Below are 20613 nucleotides of genomic sequence, written 5' to 3'. Positions count from 1 at the left end.
AACTCAAATGTATGTTGTGTGCTTTGTTTTGAAAAAAAGCGCAATGAGATAATTTTTTTTTTTTTTTTTTTGCAGCCTACAATAAAACTTGCTTAATTTGGAATTGCATACTACCATACTACTCTTAATGCGGTATTTCTGCCGTAATATTTAAAAGACAAGAATGGAAGTTGTATGGTAGCGTGCCAATTCCGAATTTAGCCAATTACTTTTCCCTAGATGTGAAGTACGAAAAATCAAGGTTTTTACTCAAATATCATCTGTAAACTCTTCTTTGACCCAGTAAAAAGTCTTTATAAGAGAGCTTGGATTATGTAGAATAAGAGGAACAACTTTGTATCTCAGGTTTCCATACTATAAAACCTTTAGCTTCTAAAAGTCACTTTGGTCAAATTCAGCTGAGTATACTAGCACATGTAGACAGTGTTGGGGAGTAACGGAATACATGTAATGGAATACATGTAACGGTATTACATATTTAAAATACAAAATATAAGTAACTGTATTCCACTACAGTTACAGTTTAAATCATTGTAATTAGAATACAGTTACATTCAAAAAGTATTTTGATTACTGAAGAGATTACTTTGCATTTATTTGTCATTTGTTTCATTTAATATTTAGTTCTTTCAGATGGAAAACATTTATACATATAAATGATGCAATCCAAAGTGCATTTGAACAGCGGTGAAACACTTTCTTATGATGTGTTACATTCATACGAGCAGACAGAGAAGTAAGTTTGAAGCACAAGAAACAGAAATAAACCTTGTGTAAATTGTCAGCTTTACGCTAAAATAAAATGCTATTTCTAGCCATTTTACATGCACGTTACCAGACACGATCATATTTTTTATCAAGAAACTTCATGTTGGATCATAATTTCTTTTTTTCTAGTAAGACCTTTGATATTGGGGCAAAAATCATATTCTTGATAATAATTTTTTTTATTGTTTTCCTGTAAAAATATCTAAAAATCCTTAAAACGAGATCAGTTTGATTGATCTTGTTTTAGAAACAACACTGCATAAGATATTTAGGTTTTTCAGAGAATGTATTTTTAACATGTGTATTTTGTCTTACTGTACTGGCAGAGTTTTTATAGTCAAAACAAGTGAAAAAATCTACCAGTGTTGAAGAAGTAATCCAAAGTATTTCGAATACGTTACTGACCCGGAGTAATCTAACGGAATACATTACAAATTACATTTTACAGCATGTATTCTGTAATCTGTAGTGGAGTACATTTCAAAAGTAACCCTCCCAACCCTGCCTGTAGATGGCCTCAAAGTCGAAATTTAGGATTTAAATAAACAAAAATACATATTTGCTGAGGCCTTTAACTAAATATTGGTTTGGTAATATAATAATTCTCCCATTTCCTTACCTCGTGTATTTTCACCTCAGCTGCTATTTTTCAGTGATTACTAAAACCGACTTGGTCGCTAGACAGATAACATAGACAAAAGTCTCACAGTAGGTTCGACAGCTTCATAAGGAGTTAACACTGAAATGAACAGTGAACATTGGCTGCCTTTGTTTACAGTGATATACCGGTAGGCGTGTGTACTCCCCAGTCACACAGACTCGCCGGGGTACGGAGGTTAATCGTGGATAAAATAAATTTAAATATCCGCGAAAGTCAAATTTGGACAAGTACTCCTCGCTGCAGACTGTACCGCGATGACGTAGTGGATCTAATCCCATGCGTTCTGGATTTTAGTGACGTACTGGATGTTTTAATGCGCATGCGTATTCACATTTTAATGTTTTGTTTTATTACTGTGCCATACTTAACTGTCATTAATACAGTATATATTCATATAACACACACACACACACACACACACACAAATGTATATATTAGGGCTGCACAATTAATTAAAATAAAATTGCGGTATGACATTGTGCGATGATGTAACTGCAAAGGGCTACAACGATTTGATTAAATAAAATTAATAGATAAATCAAGTGCTTCAAAGTCTATGCACACTGCTCTGTCCTGTCTATATTGTGTATAAGCAATATTACAGTGTATTCAGAGCGGTTCTGTGCTCCACAACTCGTGCTCAGAGTAACAGATGTGCTCCATTCGGTTCCGTGTGCTGAGCGAGTCATTCCTAAAGCGCTCCAGATTCACTTTAATTTCACTTTTGCATACTTCCAAGTATGTTTGACCACTACATGTTAATACACAAATACAAATAATTCACCCCATGGCATTTATGTACAGCGCAGATTTTAAAATGAGGAGCACACTGAGGAGTATTGCTTAATTGATATATTTGTTTTCTGTGGGTGAAGAGGTAAAACAAGGCAAAGTAATTTACGAAAGCTAAGCTATATTAAACAAATGTCTCAGTGTAATACTTTAATACTAAGTAATAATGTACTCAGTGTAATGCTTTAAAAACCAAAACATCCACTATGCTGTCCTCAGACCTGTATACACCTTTCCTGGGACTTGGCATGGATCAAAAGCAATTTTTTTTAGGTTTTTCCATTTACCTCCATTATTTCCTCCCACTGATGGTCACAAATATGGTGGCTGCAGGGAAAAAGTGATGTCAGGTCAAGTCATTTTTATTTGTATAGCGCTTTTCACGACACACATCGTTTCAAAGCAGCTTTACAGAAAATCATGCATGAACAAAAAATGAAACTGTAATATCTATAATGTCTTACAGTGATCGTGTAGTTTGATTAAATATGATTATAAAATGTGTATAGAAATTAAATAATTAAATAATAATTATATTTGGAACCCCTGTGAGCAAGCTGATGGCAACTGTGGCAGGGAACACAAAACTTCATAAGATGTTGGTTAATGGAGAAAAATAACTTTGAGAGAAATCAGGCTCCCTGTGGGGGCCAGTTCCCCTCTGGCTAAACAACATGAATATAATGCCAATATTAGTTATTTGTGTGCAGTGCAAGTCATGGTTTTAAATTTGTAAATTCAGTAAGCGTTAAGGTCCAGTTATATATATATATATATATATCCTGGATTAACTGCAGAAGTTCACATTGATGCATTGTCCTTTGTTAGTTGGCTGATGAATAAATTATAGTTTATGTATTCCATTTCAAGAGAGTAGTCCATCAAAAGACAAAGGTGATGCAGGCAGAGATTAATGAGGTGCATCGCATTCAACCTGCAGGACATTTCGGTGAGGTTCAGTGGGGTCCATCCTAAATCCAAGGTTCAGGCAGTGGCATATGAAGTATCCAATGTCTTACAGTTGTAGTTGGCATCAATTCATCCTCTGAAGTCAAAAGACTGAAGTGATGTTGTCATCTTTCAGCGACACACAGCATTGGAGTCCACCAAGCAGGAACGGATCTGGATCTGGCTGGCTCTGGTAAGCTCGGTATATGAATCCCAAGGTTGAAACATAGAAACAAAAAAAATTATATTAGCGTAGATGCCATTAAATTTTATGCAGAGTTATAGATCATGGTGGATGTTTCTGGTTCCGACAGACCTAACTAAAGCAGCCTAACTGTTAGTTGAAGGATAAATTAGGTGTATGCCTGGCTAAATAGATGAATCTTTAGTCTAGACTTAAACTGAGTGAGTGTGTCTGCATCCCAAACAATGTTAGGGAGACTATTCTGTAGTTTAGGAGCCAAGTATGAAAATGATCTACCTACTTTTGTGGATTTTGATATTCTAGGAATTATTAACAGGCCAGATATTTGTGATCATAATGAACATGATTGAATATAGCATGTCAGAAGGTCACTTAAGTTCTGTGGAGCTACACCATTCAAAGCTTTGTATGTAGTTAACAGAATTTTAAAATGAATACAAAATTTAACAGGTAGCCAATGTAACAATGATAAAATGGGGCTAATATGATCATATTTCTTGGTTCTGGTCAGCACTCTGACAGCTGCATTTTGAACCAATTGAAGTTTATTTACTGAACTTGCTGGACATCCTCCCAGTAATGCATTACAATAATCTAGTCTTGAGGTCATGAATGAATGAATGAATTTTTCGGCATCAGCAACAGAGAGCATGTGTCATAACTTAGCAATATTTCTCAGGTGGAAGAATGCTGTTTTACAAACATTGGAAATGTGATTTTCAAAGGACAGATCGGTATCAAATATAGCACAAGTTCTTTGCTGCAGAAGGCGACGTAACAGTACATCCATCGAGAGTCAAATTATATTTAAGCTGCTTAATTTTAGAGGTTTTTGTTCCAATCATTAGTACCTCTGTTTTGTTGGAATTGAGTAGAAGGAAATTTCTGGCCATTCAATCTCTGATTTCATTGACGTCACTGAAACAGGTCAATAAAGTCGCCAAAATGGGCCTCTGCTGCTCCATTTTCCCAATTGACCTTGATGATGGCGCTAAAAACTCTCCATTACACCACAATCTATAGGACATCATAAGCACGATGTCCACATAACATTGTCAAAATTAACGCAAGATTTTTGTGAAATCAAACAAGAAAGCACACGATTAAACTATATTCGTAAGATTCTAATAGTGCTTTATTATTCAAAATATCACAGTTCATTCATTGTTATCTCGGTACATCGGTATCTTCAGAAATAAATTAACTTCTATGGCTTGATGTAGTTGTAATAATGTCCAACAAAAAGGCCAGCTCATTCAACCACTCATACAGTATTCATATTTTACCATGACATTCATTTAAAAAAGTAAAAATGGTTATATATTACAAACCCACATCTTAAAAAAAAAAACACAAAATACCTAAAATATATATTGTGATATGTGAATATGATAATGAGAGTGTAAAATGTTTTGGTATAATCTTTCGGATAACCAGGATGCTGCAGAGGAAGACAATGTTGAAGATTGGTTTTCCAGTCATGGGTTCCAGACAGTCCTTTCAGCATTGTTTTTCTTCAAACCCCGTGACGTGCCTTTTGAAACCCTCCCTACCCTACCAATGTTAAACAACATAAAGCCTTTTGTTCTGTTATTCTTCATAAATGCTTACTGTAATTGTTCTGTTTATACTCTATGCGTACCATAATTGTGCTCTCTGAAAGGAGATCCAGTTCTTCGTAAGTGAAAGTTACGGATCAATTAAAAAAATAATAAAAGTCACAATTCACAGCTGTTTTTAATTTCATGTTCATCATCTCTACTATATACATTACATCCAGAGACCCCCCATTCGAAACATTAAGACATTAATACAATATGCGATTTAGACTGTTGCATAGTCAAAGTAAGAAAGTACACTCTCTCAGTGGATGGGTGATGATGTGGGTTTTTTTTGTTTGTTTTTTTTTTTTTTGCAGTCCCTTAGGGTAATTCAATTCTCATCTCTAAAACATTCATCAGGCACATAGTTTGGCTTCGTCCCGTTTGACTGAAGATTTTCTCTGTGTTGATATGAAGCATTTGTTGTTCCGGTTGGAGATCAGTGTAGGGAATCATCTGCTGTTTTTGACCAGCGATGACGGTTCTGCGTCAACTCATTGTAGCGTCTCTTACTGTTGTTGTAAAAGTTATTGTTTTGATATTTGTGAGCGTACGTCTTCTGGTAGGTTGATGCTGAGGGGAAAAAAGAAAATGAAACTTATAAAGTACAATATCATCAAATCTGCAGTATAATTTCATACTTCACTCAAAGGAAGAGTTGAACCAAAAATTTTAATTAGTTCTTCACCCAGATGTCTATTTGATGTGCGTGTTTACGTCTGAAAGATGTCTTTTTTAGGTTGTTTGCTCACCGTCTATTAGATTTCCTCTCGGAGTACAATAAGACATTTAGCGGATGTCTTTGAGACGTTTAGGATTTAGAATGTTTGTAAATCTGATCTTTTTAAGATGTTTAGCAGATGTTGATTAGATTGTGATGCTTTCCGGATGAAAAGATCTAAAACAGACACCTCGGAGATGTACGTATGGGTCAAAACCTGTATTTTTTTTTACATTAAACACAAAATAATATATTTTGCAGAATTTCCAGGCTTCTTTTTGCCATAAAATGTAAGGTTTGGAGGTGTGGAATCATATGAGGGTGAGTAAATGTAGACAGGATAACTATTCCTTTAACATCCTGAAACTTGGTTACAGCGACTTACGATTTAAGCATGTGATTTTGGGCTTGTCCCAGTGGCCATCTCCTCTGCATCTGATGGTGGGAACGTATCTCTGGATGAAACCGTCCTTGCAGTGGTACCTCACCAGGGAGTTAATCTCATAGCGTGGCTTCATGCTGCCATATATATTGGCATCCTTTACGATAGGTGGCTGCCCGCAGGAAACTGTGAGAAAGAAAGTAGAAAGAAAATGAGCTCACATCTAAGTGCAAGATGTCTATCCGCCAAATGAGGAGGAAGAGGAGGTCTCACCTGTGCCCTTTTTGCAGGTAAAGGTCAGGTGGTAATTGCATGGCACATCATTCCATTGGCCGTTCTCATGCCAGATCATCACTACACAGTCCTCACCCGAAGAGAAGAAGCTGTCCGGTTGACCCACTCTCCAATTCTCAAATTGCTAGTGCAAACAGATGGGAAATTCCATATACTTAATAATAAATATTATTATGTATTGTATATTATTATATATTCCATATAGATTCCACAACATAAATATGGGAGTATGTTATCTGACATAAACACGATTACTTTTGTACTACATCATGTGCCCACATGAGGGCGCAAAGATCACATGTACAAATTAAAATAGATGCTCTTTAATACACATCTGGCAGGGTTGCATGGGACTTTCCTTGATAAAAAGGGGGGAAATGGATGATAGGTTTTTGAAACAGAATGTACTGCTGCACTCAATTTGCGTGGGTTTAACACAAACACACAAGCCCCGTTTCAGATGTAGAAAGGCAGTACGTTTTCATCTAATGGTTGATGCACAATCATTTTACTGTATATTTATACGTAAAATCAATTTGCATGGGCTATTGTTCATGAAGAAATACTATTAAACCCTAAAGCATAGATTCCATGTACAAGGGTCTCATTTTCCCCAAAAATGTATCTTTAGCAAGTTTTTACCTTAGGCTTGTTGGCTGTAAGAAAAACTCATTGCAATTTACATTACATTGCTCACTAGGTTCTGAGCAACCAAACTTTCTGTACATCTAACTCAAAAAAGTGTCACATTTGGCAATAGCAAGTACTTAGATTTGAGAGTAATTACTGAACAATTAGTGAATTGTTTAGTGTAATCCCTCAATTAAATACAATTTAACAATACGATCAACCACAGACATACATAAAACAAATGCACAACAAAAACATGAATAAATAAATAAATGCACCGAATAACAAAAGTACATATATATTCAAATTAAAAGGTACTTTACAAAATCAGTAGCATATCTGCAGCTATCAATAATTAGCTAATTATTAGTTTGTGTTGAAACATTGTGGAACGTGGTAGGGCTTTCCAAAAAGAATCGACTCTTAGATTCCGAGGTGTTGGGATTTGAGAGGCTATCCAGAATGACAGCAGTAGTCTGTGATATTTTACTTAAATATTTTACAACTGAATAGCCATAACAGGCAATTTTGACAAAAGGCTTTCAACATTATTTGCAGTAGCTCTTCAGAATACAGGCACATCTGCTCAGCCAACCTTCCCTATGGGATTGAAGCGCATTGAGATGTGCATATAGACCCATATTTATTATTAGAATAGACCTATTAATGGAAAACGTCAAGATATTTTGTCATTCATACTATAAATCAGAAATAATGTAGAGTATGCTTTATATTGCACTCTCTATATTTCACTTTGCCTCTGTTTTTTTCTTAAGAAATAGACTCTTGGAATCGATTCTGGAATCCTGAAATCGAAAATTTTTGGAATCGAACAGCCCTAAAATCTGGCTGCGGAGCATTCCAGCATTTCCATAATGATTCAATCATAATCCTAACTGAACCGTGGTTGCAGCAGATGCACATATACATGAGAGTTTCACAGAATGAGGGTGAACCCACAACCTTCCGAAAGTCTGTGTGCACTTAGATGGACAGCAAATAATTTGCTTTGAGCCTGTTGATTATGGGTTCTCAATAATTTAGGATCAAGCATTAAATCAGGTCAGAGTTCCAGCTTTCAAAAAAAAAAAAAAAAAATGAGGATGACTCGTATCTGAGCAATGGTGGTCACCTGGAACACAGGTGTGCATCTAATGCATGAACATTTTTAGGAGGTATATAATGACTCGTCTTACCATCGGGCTGCCATCTGTCCAGCGAAAATCGTTATCAAACATTTTATCATTCAGCCCAATCCACTGGTAGTCATGACCCATACCTAAAAGACAATGATACATGTGTCAGTTTATATCTCTGCCATATTAGTCCATCATCTCAAACAAGGAAACATGTTTCATTACGAAAAACCCTGGTGCAACGTGTCTTGACACAAATTATATTTCAGAACTACGGCAGAGGGAAAGATTCTCAGTGTATAAAGACTTAAGGCCGAAACATACTCTACGCCAGAACATGAACGCAGACGCATCTTGCAACGCAAGCTTGATTTCACGCGTCGTTGCATTCTAAAATGTGTCAGACCTCAATTCATAACTTAATGCAACTACGCATTGCATTCTCAACATTGCCACAAGGGGCGCTAGAACGAGATTAGAGTGAACTGTCAAATTCTACGGTGTTTTCTCTTTCAACTCAACTACTGTCATGGCGGAGCAACAGTTTGAAGAGAATAGTTCTTAACAAGTAAGTTAAAGTCAGTATATTTACAGCCACTTACAGTGCATCCGGAAAGTATTCACAGAGCTTCACTTTTTCCACATTTTGTTATGTTACAGCCTCATTCCAAAATGGATTAAATCCATTATTTTCCTCAAAATTCTACAAACAATACCCCATAATGACAATGTGAAATAAGTTTGTTTGAAATCTTTGCAAATTTATTAAAAATAAAAAATGAAAAAAGTCACATGTACATAAGTATTCACAGCCTTTGCCATGACACTCAAAATTGAGCTCAGGTGCATCCTGTTTCCACTGATCATCCTTGAGATGTTTCTACAACTTGATTGGAGTCCACCTGTGGTAAATTCAGTTGATTGGACACGATTTGGAAAGGCACACACCTGTCTATATAAGGTCCCACAGTTAACAGTGCATGTCAGAGCACAAACCAAGCCATGAAGTCCAAGGAATTGTCTGTAGACCTCCGAGACAGGATTGTATCGAGGCACAGATCTGGGGAAGGGTACAGAAACATTTCTGCAGCATTGAAGGTCCCAATGAGCACAGTGGCCTCCATCATCCGTAAATGGAAGAAGTTTGGAACCACCAGGACTCTTCCTAGAGCTGGCCGCCTGGCCAAACTGAGCGATCGGGGGAGAAGGGCCTTAGTCAGGGAGGTGACCAAGAACCCGATGGTCACTCTGACAGAGCTCCAGCGTTTCTCTGTGGAGAGAGGAGAACCTTCCAGAAGAACAACCATCTCTGCAGCACTCCACCAATCAGGCCTGTATGGTAGAGTGGCCAGACGGAAGCCACTCCTCAGTAAAAGGCACATGACAACCCACCTGGAGTTTGCCAAAAGGCACCTGAAGGACTCTCAGACCATGAGAAACAAAGATTGAACTCTTTGGCCTGAATGGCAAGCATCATGTCTGGAGGAAACCAGGCACCACTCATCACCTGGCCAATACCATCCCTAAAGTGAAGCATGGTGGTGGCAGCATCATGCTGTGGGGATGTTTTTCAGCAGCAGGAACTGAGAGACTAGTCAGGATCGAGGGAAAGATGAATGCAGCAAAGTACAGAGACATCCTCGATGAAAACCTGCTCCAGAGCCCTCTGGACCTCAGACTGGGGCGAAGGTTCATCTTCCAACAGGACAACGACCCTAAGCACACAGCCAAGATAACAAAGGAGTAGCTCTGGGACAACTCTGTGAATGTCCTTGTGTGGCCCAGCCAGAGCCCAGACTTGAACCCGATTGAGCATCTCTGGAGAGATCTGAAAATGGCTGTGCACCGACGCTCCCCATCCAAACTGATGGAGCTTGAGAGGTCCTGCAAAGAAGAATGGGAGAAACTGCCCAAAAACAGGTGTGCCAAGCTTGTAGCATCATACTCAAAGACTTGAGGCTGTAATTGGTGCCAAAGGTGCTTCAACAAAGTATTGAGCAAAGGCTGTGAATACTTATGTACATGTGATTTTTTTTTTTTCGTTTTTATTTTTAATACATTTGCAAAGATTTCAAACAAACTTCTTTCACGTTGTCATTATGGGGTATTGTTTGTTGAATTTTGAGGAAAATAATGAATTTAATCCATTTTGGAATAAGGCTGTAACATAACAAAATGTGGAAAAAGTGAAGCGCTGTGAATACTTTCCGGATGCACTGTACCAACATCCAGTTTATTGGCACAGACATCTGAAGTTCCCTATTGCCCCCTTGAATACTGAGGATTGTTCCTGCCACGGTAATGCAAGAACACACGTTATGCATGTTCAACCGGACCACGCATTGGCTATGTGTTCAAGCGCTCGCATCTGCGTTCACATATTTACGTAGAGTATGTTTTGGCCTTTAAACTCCAGTCTGTTACTCATACAAAGCTATAGTATGGCTTCAGAAGATTTGGAATATAGTACCAATATATGCCAGCATTAATTACGTTTTTAGTATTTGTTTTGTCGACTTTGGAGTTTACAGCCCCTGGTCACTACAGTATATGCTATTGTTGTATGGACAAGAGCTTTGTTATCATTCAGCCAAACATCTCCTTTTGTCTTCCACAGAAGAAAGAAAATTAAATTGGTTTGGAACCACATGAGGGTGAGTAAAACCCTTTAATGCCAGGCAGTGTATGTTTATCACTCTAAAATGCTTATAAATTAAAGTAATTAAGTTGCAGGGTGTAATTTTATAGAGTAGTAGCAAAGGGATTTGATAGAAATTCATTATTCTTTTCATGTTAGGACCAGTGAAAACGTCTTTGACATCCTTAATGGACTACCTGATGGGAGTGGAAAAAGCAGGAAGTCACTTAAACCAAACCATACATCATATGAAACAAACAAGTGTATAACTAATTTCTTTGCCTCTAGCAGCAGAAGGGAGGTTTGTTTAAAGTCAACTGCAAGGTCAAGCATCCGTAGTATGAATAATGCCTTGTTGAATCTTTCCAAGCGTTCAGTAAGTGCTCATACACTTCTATTATTTTTTGTAACACATACATTTTAGGGGAACCCCAAATAAATAACCTGTATTGGATATGGTTTATGAAACAGCACACTTACGATTTACAAAGAGCTGTTCCTCGTGAGACAGGACGCTGGTGAGATGACCGCCCTGCATACGACACTCTCTTTCTGCCGCTTCCCAGGTACGCCGGTGCGTGAAGTATTTATAGCAGTGGCTCTGAAACTTGTGCCAGCCAAAGTCACAAACCTCTGTATCTGAAAGTATGAATGGCATAAACTGAATTATGAGAAACGCACGCACACTAGAGCACACACAAAAGGATGGATGTACGCTATCTCATTGTAGCAAATATTACTATTTTTTCTTTAAGAGCTCGTTACTGGTCTGATTAGACCAATATGGGGAACAGATAACATCACCCTGCAGGTTTACTGGTCAGGGCTGGTTAAAGCTGGTCTCCCAGCCCAAAACCCTTCTGAAATCAGCAAAACAAACCAGTCTTGGAACACCATTTTGGACTAGTTTAAGCTGGTGTTCTCAGCAGGAAAGAGCTTAAAATATATTTTCTACATGCTAGGTTTAAAAAGTGATCAACATTTTCTACCGTTTATTACAATGTGTTGATTTCTGATTTCATTGCTAGCAAGTAAAATTATATAGATTTAGAATACAGTATCTGAACCTCTTATCTGATAACGACCATTTCAGCCATTTTGGTGCATCCCTGTTCACAACAATTAAATAAAAGACCCTTTTTAAACTGTAGATGCATCTGAAATACATGATATAACAACAAGCAACACACATCAGAATGCTCAGAGTCTATTTAAGAAAAGACATCTCATGATTGACTCTTTAGCCATTTGCTGCCTTATACATGAACAGGCCTGTCTTTTAGATCAAGTACAATTAACTACAATTTTGGTGTAGAATATAATGTGGACACAGAGCTGTTTCTGTTTTGAGTTCTGCAGCTAACTGGGTTAAACTAGTGCAAAGCACTTTTCATTTGACAGCATACAATGAAGATCATCAACATTTTCCTTGGACTGAAACCCCCCAATGACTGCAGCACTCAGCGTGGAAGCTAAATGCAAACAATGACATCTAATGAGGCTGGAAAGAAAACAGCACTAAACAAGGCCAAGTAAATCATCTCAGCCACACATCTTACAGTTTTATTTGACTGATTACGCTCATTTATAAGCTCGTTTGGTTTTCCCTAAATGTACAGTATTTTTTTATTATAGCAGATGTGCTCTATAAATATTAGTAGTGCAAGTAATATAACTAATATAAGTAAATAACTGATCCTTCACACAAGCAGTAAATCTTAGCTCTATATGTTTGAGTTTGCCTAGATGTTTTAAAATCTAATGTATGGATAAAATACATATCCTGACATTCAGAATTAACCTGACTAGAGGTGTAAAAAAAATAACATTTTCCGAGTGTTTTTTTAAAACATTGTTATGCAGTTCGTAGAACAGTGTGGGACAAGTTAAGCCCAAAGGACACTTCGGTTTTTACGTGTATGCTAGCGTATGTGTACAGGTTGAGAGAAGTTCATGTCATCATCAGCAGAGTATGGGAGCACTGTACCTATGCTGTCTGATTTTTCTAACTGCGCATACTCTGTACACATGATCTGTGCATGTGTCTGGAATTATTTGCACTAATTAGTGGTTCCACAAGATGGCAGTACTCACAGTTGGGCCATTGCTTTCACAAAGTAGTGCAAGACGATGATGTAAACGCCGGTTAATATCAGGAGATGGTGAAAACTTGGATGTGCAAAAAGAGCGCTTGTGTGAGGAGGTCAGGAGATACCTGCATTTGTTTATCTCAAGTCTGAAAGGTGCATGGTGCACTCATTAATTTTTTCCTCATTAAAAAAGTTTAACTCCTAAAGACATGAATTGTAATTTTGCAATATATGTAGAAAATGGAGACTCAAGTTATATTAGTAACCTAATAAAAACTGTTTTATTCTACATGGAGAGGGTCCGCACATGGGGGCTGCCATGCTAGAATCACATGACGCTTAATCTCAGTAACCGTCCTGTTATTTGACACTTTCACTTGATTAAAGAAATCATGGCTGACTTTGAATACTACATTTCTACAATGACATCTGAAACTGAAAAATATTGATTTTAAATTATCCTGCATCCAAGCCATTAGGTGTCAGTGTAAGTCCAAGATGACACAAAGACAAAAGTAACTTAGTGCACCTTTAAAAGTTTTGTTAATAAAAGTTTTGTTCAAATCCCTAACCTTAAGTATGAGCAACGCTAAAAGTTTGCTCTAACAAATAATTGATAATTGCCGGTGTAAGTAGTTTCTTTAGTTACATATGTGTCATCAGCATATTTGTATGATGAAAATAATCATGAATCAAACCAAAATAATTAAATCAAATTGTGAGCAAATTTTAGAATGCACAATACATCGCATCATGTAGTAAAGAACTGGAATGAAATCATTTTCAGAACAAATATTTTCACCACGAGTTGACCCTCTCCACTGGGTGGTTAGGGTTAAAGTTCAAGTGGTCTTGTTAAAGGGAGCCAACTCGAGCCTCTGACTGTGTGAGACTGTAAACTTGTCTGCTCAGTGCTGTAAGGTTAAATCTACGAAGATGATGATAGATGAAATAAGGAAAAAGACTAGTCAGTGAGTGAAAGGAACATGCCATTGAACTGCATATTGCTGCTGCATGCTGCATTGGCTCTTTCATCAGAGGAGGATTTTTGAGTGGTTTTGTCTGTTTACATGCAGGTCATTTTGATCACGACAAGGACTCTGTCATCTGGGTATACAAAGTTCTATCTCATAGTATTTTTGCTCCAGTAGCGAATTTCAATTAATGTTTAACACAGCAACTGTCACTTCATTTCCAAATTCCATTTTACTGATGAAAGAGATCATAATGTGATTTATTAAAAGTGAAATAAGGGTATTTTTTTTTTCTTTTTACATTACTTCCACATCACCACAAATGCAAAACTCATGAGTTCTTGTCTCTTTTTCCCTGATCTTCTGACTTTGGCTAACAAGCCTGAGAAAACAGATGTCCTCAGAGGTGATGTGTATGCATATGAGTGTGTGTGTGTGTGTGTGTGTGTGTGTGTGTGTGTGGAAAAGTTTAGCTCTGCTGAGTAATGGCAGCAATATTTTAGATGAAGCTGGAACCAATCCACTGGGGGACCAACGCCCAACACGATCGTCAAGTCTGTGAAAGTGAGCGTAAATGTCAAGTCCTGAGAAGGTTAATAGCCCTCTTCAAAGTTAAAAAAAGCAATTTTCCGAGCTTGCTCACATACGTAAGTCCTGATTATTTTCATAGTGGAAAACCAAGGGTCACGTCACAAGAAAAACACTACACGAGGCAGGTGTTGGAGAGTTGCTATACTGTGGCTTGTCCCCAATGTGACTTGGAGCTTACATGAGCCTCTTCGAGACATATTGATGTGTTAATTGATTCCAGCTGATTTCGCAGTATGAACGCATGTGCCAATGGCGATCGTTCTCCTAAGGGGCCTTACCTTTAAGAAAGGGAACAGCCAAGAAGGGTCAAAGAACCATTGTCAGAATCAGTCTCAGCCCTTCCTCACAGGAGAATGACTTGACTTCATCATACTCAAACATTGAGCACTGTCCACAGCCATGTGCAAAGTGCTTCAATATTTTCCATCTCTTTTTTTTTTTTAAGTCGTAATTCAAGCCACAACAGATGATCCAAAGGAAATTTTCTCATGTTTGAAGTTCTTCACTGTAACTTGAACAGATTTTGGTTGAGTATGGGAACTGACTGTGAAACAAGGATCACTTTAGATTTCAACAAGACACTCTATGTAAATGTGATTTTGCACTGTACTTCACTTCATACATATCAAAGCTTAACCCCCACACAGAACAATGCCTAGCCAAAGACCAGATTAAATGGTCAACCTGACAGTGGATTTGGAACCAATAGATACAAATTCTTTGTTCCTTCTTTCTTGTTATAGTAAAGACAACAAGAAATCTAAATTTAACACATCTACTTTCTTTACTTACTCCTATTCCACCTAATGAGCAGAGACAACTGTATGTAAACTGTTCTTAGATTGATTTCCATGAAGAATGTAAACACTGGCTCTGCAGCACTGACAGTATTTCTTTGATCTGTCTAACAAAAGAACACTGATTCAGCTAATGGCATGAGTTTAGTACTTGTTTGGCTAAAACAATGGAAGACGGGGAGTATTTGGGAAAGTGGTTTGAAAATCAATAATTTAGCAATTCTTTTTGGTGCTGGTAATGGCGCAAAACACACTTCAGCTTTACTAAGTAAATTAGACACATTGACCAACCAAGCGACCAACAAAATTGGCCACTTTCCTGATCGTATTGTGCACAATCATAAGTGCACAATATGCTAAAGAAAAAAATATTTTCATTATCTTTCATAAAACTGTAATAACTCTCTCTTATACAAATGTTATTTTGTTTTGAATTAACCAAGACTGTGTGGGTGGGAAAATAATATTTTATTTTTGGCAAACTTGCCACAAATTTGCCTCTCAATATTTTCATATGCAAATGAGCTTGCAATATGCCGCAAATTATTGCCAGAAGTTTGCAGCTCTTAACCGGAAGTGGTGAACCTTCAGCAAACCTTTTGGCAACAATGGACAATTTGCCGCAACTGGTAAACACGTTTTCTGCAAAGCTCATTTGCATGTGTAAAATAAATAGTGGCAAATTTGTGGCAGGTTTGACACAGGGATTTTCCAGAACTCTTGATATTTGTAAGGGCATGTGGCAATTCACTCAAATCCCATTGGATAAAACAAATCCCCATACTATAGTATTCTATACCAAATACTGTCTTTCATATAGAAATGTCACATTACGGAAATTCAGTGAGTTGCTAATGCCATTTCATTCTGACTTTAATTAGTTTCCGAAGTCCTCTAAAAGCCACAACCCAAACATGGGATGAAAAAAATCATGCTTATGTGGTGGACAAGTATGACGAGGCAAATGGAGGAAAATACATTTGTCATTTACGTAGCCACATTAATGTGCCTGGAGTCATGCCAAGTAAGGCAGTGAGTTCAGCGAAAGGGAAGAGGCAGTACCGTCTCTGACTGTATGCCCTTTTCTCTGAACACTTTTGTTGGCACAAATCTGCATTCGTTCCTCTGGACACCATACCACACACCCTCTGGAGGATCAGGCCAGCCAGATGTGGTGAGCTCTAAGGTTTGGTTTGTCTGAGTCCAGGCTGACAGTTTGGGCTGGATCCCATATACAATCATTGCTTCAGCGGAATAGTTAATCAGGCATAAATCAATATTTAGAAAGAAGCACCTTATGTCTGCACCTTTAATCATAACATTCCATCCACCAGTCCATACCAATAAAATGAAAACTAGGTAAAGGAATATTCCATGTACAATGGAAGCCTAGTAGTCAGTCAAAATATGCAATAATTACACTTTTTGGAAAGTGTAATTAAATATTACATGTGTTAGGATGAAGGAAGCGAATTTGAGTACCAGAACTACTTACCGGCCTGCTTACAACCTGCTAGCATGCCACGGATTCTGTCCATAGAGATTAAGATGTAAATAGCTAAATATGCTAGCAATCTGATAGCATGCCACAGATACTGTCCATAGACCTTTAGTTGTAAATAACTCAACCTGTTAGCAAACTACGAGCAGGTCACAGATTCTGTCCTTAGACATTAAGCTGTAAATATATAAACCTGCTAGCAATCTGCTAGCATGTCACAGATACTGTTCATAGACATTTAGTTGTACATAACATGTACATGTACATGTACATGCTAGCAAAATATTATAGTCCAAAATATTTCTTTAAGAATTCGTTTAATTAAATAATAATTAAAATGATTGCAAAATCAAATTAGCATTGATTTCATACCTTGTTCACAAAGGGCTCCTGAATAGCTGGGCAGACAGATGCAGCTGAAAGTGTTTAACCCATCAATGCATGTAGCTCCATTGCGACAAGGGTTCGACTGGCATTCGTCAATGTCTGCAGGAATTTGTATATGAAAAGTAATTGAGCTGACCCAGGAACTCTAAACATCTTTATCAAAAATGAATAAATCTGAATATATTAGAGTCCCCGTACCATTTTCACAGCGTTCCCCACTGAATCCAGGCATGCAGACACAAATGTTTCCTTTTCCATTAGAAAAGCACGTTCCACCATTATCACACACACTGACTGTGCAAAGTGTGAGGCCTGAAATAACAAAATATCATCTATTAATTTGTAAAGGATCAATGGACACAATAAAGCAAAAGTATTCTTTGTGAACTTCTAGATGGGAATTGTTGTGAAAATGACCAAAACAGCACTCTAAAAGATAATTACTATAAGTTACAGAATAGCAGTGTGTCATTTCTGCACCACTAATGGCACCAAACGGAATTACAGTCAGTTGGAGCGGCCCTGGAAAGCAACATAGCCTTAATCAATGGAGTGAATTTGAGACAGGATTACCTGTCTGTCTGAACAAGTTTAAAACCTGTTTGAAATCAGTCATTATTTTTGGAATTCTTTTTGAAAGTTTGATACAGCAAGTGGTGGAGAAATTACATACAGCAGTTTTAGAACAGTGTAGAAAAATATGTGATACTGTACCTTCCAAATTAAACATGTGGCTCTCAATAGTGTAGCTGGCAGCAGTCCAAGGTTCCGGTTTTCTTGTGGTGAACTCTTCCCTGGATGGTGGTTCTCCTTCAACAACTGAGGGACCTGCCACAGTGTCATAATCTACAATATCCTCCTCAAATGCCACAGTAGTTGTGGCTTGGGGAGTGGTGAGAATTTCTTCTGTAGCAGTAGACTGAGTGGTTCCTCTACCCAAGACCTGGACTGGCTCCTGCACATGTGGCTCTGTAGAAATACGGAAGGTGTGGAGATCAGAAACTGGGATAGAAGAGGTGAGAGGTTTTTCAGTTGTGTATCCAAATGGAGAATGTGAAATTTCTTGAGTTGTCTCCTCTGAAATCTCTGATGACTGCATGGAAGTGGTTGCTCTAAGACCATCAGTGGGCAGAATGGTGGTCACAGGAGTTTGGGTTGTGAATTGGGTCTTTGTCTGAGTTTGGACGGAAGTGAAAATCAGTGATGTTGGTTCTTCTGCAGAGCCTTCAAATAATTTAGTTGCTTCATCATCAGCACTACTCTTCCTTGTTTCTTCAGTTTTCTGGATGTGAATGGATGGCACAGTAGTAGCAGCAGCAGTGAACGGTTTCTGTGAGTATGTTTCAGTTGGCTGATCACCAGAGCTCATGTCCTCAGTGATGGTGAAAATTGTGCTTGCATCCTTGTCAATCTCAGACACCAATAAAGGACTTTTGTTGGTCCTTTGATCTTGTCCACTCCTAGAGTCTTCAGTATAAGGAGACTCTGTTGACATTGAAGGATCATTTGTATGTGTTTCTTCTCCTAAGATTTCCTCCTTCTGAGAAGTTAAAACAATACGTATTGTGGGTTCTGCAATCAACACATCCACACTAATGGGGTGCCCTGGCTCATTGGGATCAGTACTTTTTAAGGAACTTGTAAAGATTTGAGATGAAACAGTAAAAGATGGTGATTGCGTTGGGTTTTGTAGTTCTTCGGTTTGATATAAATCTTGTCCCGATCCCTCTTCTTCAGCTGAGGTGGATCCCTCAAAATCATCTGGATCTGGCTGCATTTTTCTGCCAACAGTGCTGGGTTCTAGAGTTGTTTTCAGTGTAACAAATGGTGCCTTGGTGGAACCATCCACCTCAGATTTATTTGTAGTCTGCTTTGGTTCAGCTATTTCCGTCTCATCGGTAGCTACAAAATCAGAGTCCTGAGATGTCATTGTTGGTAGCGCATCATATGCAGAACCTTCTGGAGGGCTCAGTTCCTCTTCATCATCTGTTGTCTGCATTCCCGAACCCTCTTCGTATGTCGACTTTCTGTAGGTTATGGCTTGTAAGGGCATCTCATGGCTTGGGGATTTGGTTGCAAATGTGAGAAACTCTGTCATGCTTTTACTTCCAGAGCTCTCCGTTGTTGTGATTTGGGGCTCGACAGGGCTTCTCACTGTTGAGCCAGATTCACCTATCTCAGGAGAAGAACTGACACCCTCAGCCTCCTCTGTAATAATGTCTATTTCATAAATATGGACGGCTTCTTTCGTTGCCGGAATGGCGGTGTCAAACTGGTCTCCTCTCGCCTCCTGAGTCTGCTCAATGTCCGGTTTCAGAGTTAGCTCGTGTTTTCCGTTGATGAAACTCAATTCTGGGGTGATAGTAGCAGAAGCTGAGGGATATAAATCAAACACTCCACTGCCCAAAGGAGACTCAGTTTTACTAGACAGAAGGCCTGGATGAAGAGGAGAGGGTTGGTCTGGTCCTTGAATGAATTGGAGAATATCATCAACTGTTGATAAAACAAGAGAACCCATTATGCATACATGTTAAAACTAAACCGTTTAGAGATAGCTCTAGAGTTAACATCATACTATAAATCTTGCTTCCATTTTTAGTTCCAACTATGTGTTTCCAATTTTTAAAGGACACTTTACTGATGTCTTGGATATTGTCGGGGGGGGGGGGTTCCCAGTGATTTCATCAACTGGGAAATTAGTTGGTTAAAATGTTACCAAAAATGTAGTACATTTTTAAAATCCTTACATATAATAACCCATAATATGCCTTCCTCTGGTGAATACACTGGCAGCCACATATGGTAACCTGATCTGTAGGCTGGGTGAGGTAAGGGAAAATAATTATCTCACAGTGATTACATCACTGATTGATGTTTTAAGGGGCTTTGCCATTTGACCCGGGAGGCGTTTGTCTCCTGTGGCTTTAAGAGCTACTCTCTATCTCTCTTTTACACTCAACAACTCTGCCTGATGTTTTACTAGAGTAAATGCCACTTTAACAGTATCAAATGGTCTAAATGGGTCAACTGATTAATGTAGACACACAGGACCTACAAGACAGGAATGCTGTCTGCAGGCCATTTACTGATGTTTATCAACTTCATCTCTCTCCAGCAACATGGGAAGTCAATTAAGGTCATGGGAAAGCATGGGCGGTCTGTTTCCCTGCTTCTTTGTGTGTAGGCAGCACCACTGGTTTGGCTATACTTCTGGATGAGATAAAGATTTGGCACAAGCCAGCTATCAAAGCAATTGCATTTAATCAAAAGACAACAGGGTCCAGGATTAAAAGACAGTGGGCAGCTGGACAGAGCCAAGCCTGGTCACTCTTCAGCAAAGATCTACATTCATTTGCATCTCACTGTTTCCTAAACTCAGTCACTCACATCCAACATGTTGCTTTGGATAACCTACAATCACAGAACATTAGTGCACTGAAAAATGACAGGAGAAACAAGTTTGGGTCATGTGAGCACAGTGGTCTTGTTTGGAAGGA

General features: G+C 38.3%; 1 protein-coding gene across 1 annotated transcript in view; it reads right to left on the bottom strand.

Moving 5' to 3' along the window:
* Positions 1-4491: 4491 nt before the first annotated feature.
* The window catches only part of LOC127434059 (versican core protein-like), a 37879-nt gene continuing 21757 nt past the window's right edge, over positions 4492-20613 (bottom strand). The window contains exons 8-15 of the mRNA XM_051686511.1: positions 17831-19609; positions 17315-17428; positions 17102-17215; positions 11257-11415; positions 8199-8281; positions 6352-6496; positions 6082-6264; positions 4492-5548 (exon numbers count right to left, since the gene is read on the bottom strand). Coding sequence (XP_051542471.1) covers positions 5415-5548; positions 6082-6264; positions 6352-6496; positions 8199-8281; positions 11257-11415; positions 17102-17215; positions 17315-17428; positions 17831-19609 — 2711 coding nt within the window. The 3' untranslated portion in view covers positions 4492-5414. The remainder of the gene's footprint in view (positions 5549-6081; positions 6265-6351; positions 6497-8198; positions 8282-11256; positions 11416-17101; positions 17216-17314; positions 17429-17830; positions 19610-20613) is intronic.

This window comes from Myxocyprinus asiaticus, chromosome 43, assembly GCF_019703515.2.
Source record: "Myxocyprinus asiaticus isolate MX2 ecotype Aquarium Trade chromosome 43, UBuf_Myxa_2, whole genome shotgun sequence".
NCBI lineage: Eukaryota > Metazoa > Chordata > Actinopteri > Cypriniformes > Catostomidae > Myxocyprinus > Myxocyprinus asiaticus.
This window is presented reverse-complemented; position numbering and strand designations above follow the sequence as displayed.